Source organism: Limulus polyphemus, unplaced genomic scaffold (genome assembly GCF_000517525.1).
Source record: "Limulus polyphemus unplaced genomic scaffold, Limulus_polyphemus-2.1.2 Scaffold6578, whole genome shotgun sequence".
In the NCBI taxonomy this organism is placed as follows: domain Eukaryota; kingdom Metazoa; phylum Arthropoda; class Merostomata; order Xiphosura; family Limulidae; genus Limulus; species Limulus polyphemus.
The window spans coordinates 8,192-11,933 of record NW_013672188.1 but is presented as its reverse complement, the minus strand read 5'-3'; the positions used below and the strand labels follow the sequence as shown (position 1 = coordinate 11,933).

At 33.2% G+C, this 3,742-nt stretch overlaps 1 protein-coding gene across 1 annotated transcript in view; it reads left to right on the top strand.

Moving 5' to 3' along the window:
• LOC106473866 (tubulin gamma-1 chain-like) overlaps window positions 1–3,742 on the top strand; it is a 24,176-nt gene that overhangs the window by 14,045 nt on the left and 6,389 nt on the right. The window contains exon 5 of the mRNA XM_022402263.1: window positions 317–469. Within this exon, the coding sequence (XP_022257971.1) occupies window positions 317–469 (153 nt within the window). The remainder of the gene's footprint in view (window positions 1–316; window positions 470–3,742) is intronic.

The following is a 3,742-nucleotide window of genomic DNA, read 5'->3' as shown; positions in this document are numbered from 1 at the left end:
TAAACAGACCCAGTAGTACATAACACAATATGTAGATTAAACAGACCCAGTAGTACATAACACAATATGTAGATTAAACAGACCCAGTAGTACATAACACAATATGTAGATTAAACAGATCCAGTATGTAAAATTGTTGACCAAGAAATTTCATCATTATCCTGCTTAATAAGTTGATCTATTACTCATGAAATAGTACTCAAATGTTGACTGATATAATTGTTTTATGCATGAAAAATAATTACTAGTAAAATAGTTAAGTTTATTTTTAAAAAAGAGAAGATTCCACAAGATTAATTTTTCTTGACATTTCCAGGTAGCTGGAATTAGAAAAACCACAGTACTTGATGTCATGAGAAGACTCCTTCAGCCGAAGAACATGATGGTGTCCACAACGCATGACCGGAATGCTAACCATTGTTATATCAGTATCCTAAATATTATCCAGGGGGAGGTGGATCCAACTCAGGTATTTATATGAAGTGTACTTATGAGGAAGTAGTGATTTCATTGATAGCTTTCTTTAAGGTTCACCAAGAATGACACACTTTTATTTTAATGAGATTTTCCCTAATGTTCAACATTCAACATGAGATTTTGAGCTTATCAAGTTAACAATGTCTTGTTCTTCCACCCCCTTCAAAGTAATGTTTTCCAGTATTTTTATACAATTAATCATGGAAATGATGCATCAAAAAATATTATACAAAGATGCATGCGAGGTATTAGCTTGCAATCATCGATATCACAGTTTAGACAAGGTTTTGTACTTAGTAGCACATTTTAGAATGACTTGCAACTTTCCACCTTGTACACAAGTCACGCAATGACCTCTAACTGCAAAAACTGTTTCTAAAGTTATCGTACTTACCTAGTGTTAAAGGAATAATTAATTGCTAAACATTTTTGATGTTTGAAGCTCAACGTTTGTCAGTTGTGAGAAGTTTAACATGTTTGAATCAGAACTTGGTTGTCTGAAAACAGCTGTTGCCCTTAGTTTGAAAGTTTACAGAACTTGGTTGTATGAAAACAGCTGTTGCCCTTAGTTTGAAAGTTTACAGAACTTGGTTGTCTGAAAACAGCTGTTGCCCTTAGTTTGAAAGTTTACAGAACTTGGTTGTATGAAAACAGCTGTTGCCCTTAGTTTGAAAGTTTACAGAACTTGGTTGTATGAAAACAGCTGTTGCCCTCAGTTTGAAAGTTTACAGAACTTGATTGTCTGAAAACAGCTGTTGCCCTCAGTTTGAAAGTTTAGTGGATGTGGTATGACAACACAGTCAAGTTCTTTTTGCAAATGTTTGTTGTTTATTTACGTCATTTTAAAGTCTGCAAGCAAAGATTTTCTGTAGTAGTAATATCGTACAGCGTACGAGGGCTATTAACCTCTAATCATAAATCATGTTTGGTATTGAGACTGATTTACTAGGTTTTGTATAGCTGCAACAGTCAGATGTATCATTGACTAACACAAAATTATCATTTTTACAGTATTCAATTCCCATTTTTATATCTTTGTAATTTCTGAAAGAGATCTTCATACATTTAACCATTAAAGTTGGTAACATGATGTTTTGGAAAAATTGAAAACATTCAAAATTTTATATCTTAGTAAATTTCTAACAAGACTTTTGAGTTTCAGGAAATTGGATGTTAAGTCAAGTTTCCTAGAAACTTCTGTCATCTGTAGGTGTAACTTGAGTTGTTCCTAGAAACTTCTGTAGGAGTGACTTGAGTTCCTAGAAACTTCTGTCATCTGTAGGTGTAACTTGAGTTGTTCCTAGAAACTTGTGTTAGTGTAACTTGAGTTGTTCCTAGAAACTTGTGTTAGTGTAACTTGAGTTGTTCCTAGAAACTTGTGTTAGTGTAACTTGAGTTACTAGAAACTTGTGTTAGTGTAACTTGAGTTACTAGAAACTTGTGTTAGTGTAACTTGAGTTACTAGAAACTTGTGTTAGTGTAACTTGAGTTACTAGAAACTTGTGTTAGTGTAACTTGAGTTACTAGAAACTTGTGTTAGTGTAACTTGAGTTACTAGAAACTTGTGTTAGTGTAACTTGAGTTCCTAGAAACTTGTGTTAGTGTAACTTGAGTTCCTAGAAACTTGTGTTAGTGTAACTTGAGTTCCTAGAAACTTCTGTCATCTTTAGGTGTAACTTGAGTTGTTCCTAGAAACTTCTGTCATCTGTAGGTGTAACTTGAGTTGTTCCTAGAAACTTCTGTCATCTGTAGGTGTAACTTGAGTTGTTCCTAGAAACATCTGTAATCTGTAGGTGTAACTTGAGTTGTTCCTAGAAACTTCTGTCATCTGTAGATGTAACTTGAGTTGTTCCTAGAAACTTCTGTCATCTGTAGGAGTAACTTGTACATACTCTTTCTATTCTTAAAAAAAAAAAATTACTCCTGTCACAGTACATCTCACTTTGTTTATCACAGCTGGCATATGACTTATTGAAGGTTTTTTTTCTGGGTGGTTCTGATATCCCAGGTTGATTCATATTCATTTATCTTCCAGTGTCATTAGTCTTAGAAATTCTAACTTCAGATTTTTGTGGCATCACACTACCTACGAAATGTCAACATGTAGTTCTGATACATGCCATTCCACATCGAATTTATACTGGCTGTAGTTGTAACATGACTTGCTGATTTCCATGTTCAAAATTGTTTTAATATAAAAGAAATGTTTTAGAAAAGCCAGTCCAGAATAAATTTAAGAGTTGTGTTAGGTAATACAGTGTTGATAGTTTTATATAAATATATGCATTATCAAAGATTCTATTTACGTTAGTTTAGTACTTGTTTCTACAATACATATTATATACAAGTTTCTTTGGCTGGCTTTTAGTTTTCACACTGTTTATTGAGAAATTCAGGATATCTGTAATTTATTTTTAGCAGGTTGCTTTTATTGTGACAAGTGTCCTTGTTCTTATATCCTGTTATTTGTGTTAACCGAGCTTGTAGGTCATTAATGTTTAAAGTTTTTACATCATGTGAACGTGTGAGAGATGGTCCGAAAGTGACCGTCTGAGCAGCAATCATCAGTAACTTTGTCATTGGTCAGTTTTTCTCTTTGACGAGGTAACTGTTACTGGGAACACATAACTGGACATGCTTCAGAATTATGTCACAAACCAAAACAAACAACATCGTATCTTGTTTCAGAAGGACGGTGTTTCAATGTATCCAAGAAGTCTTCACAAAGGTTACTCCTGCTATGTTGTTATACACACTTTACATGTAACACGTGATAACTATGGTGATTATATACTGTAAAAAAAAAGTTTTTAACATTATTCTCTCATGTGCAGCAAACAGTGTGTCTTCATAATAAATGTTTTTTTTTAGTATGGTTTTTCAAAAGTGTTTCCCAGAATTCTTGGACACCCTTCATTTGTTTATATAGCATTTATGTAAGAAAGTGTTCAGCATTTTATTTAAATACTGACTGTATAAAAATGTAAATTCTCAGTGTCATCATCAAGATGTAAATATAATCAGATTTTCTTGCTGTCTTTTAGTTGAGTCTTCATGATATTTGATGAAATTGGTTTGTTGTTAGCTGATGGGCAACTGTGATTTTGTTTATTAACTCTCTCACTACGAGGTGGGTCAATTTGACCCAGTCACGTGACCTTTTGTACTCATTCAATACTTATAACTCTCAATATATGGGTATATCTTCACGAAATTTGGCAGTCTCTCAGTTCATATTACAAGTCTTTCACATACAAAAGTCATA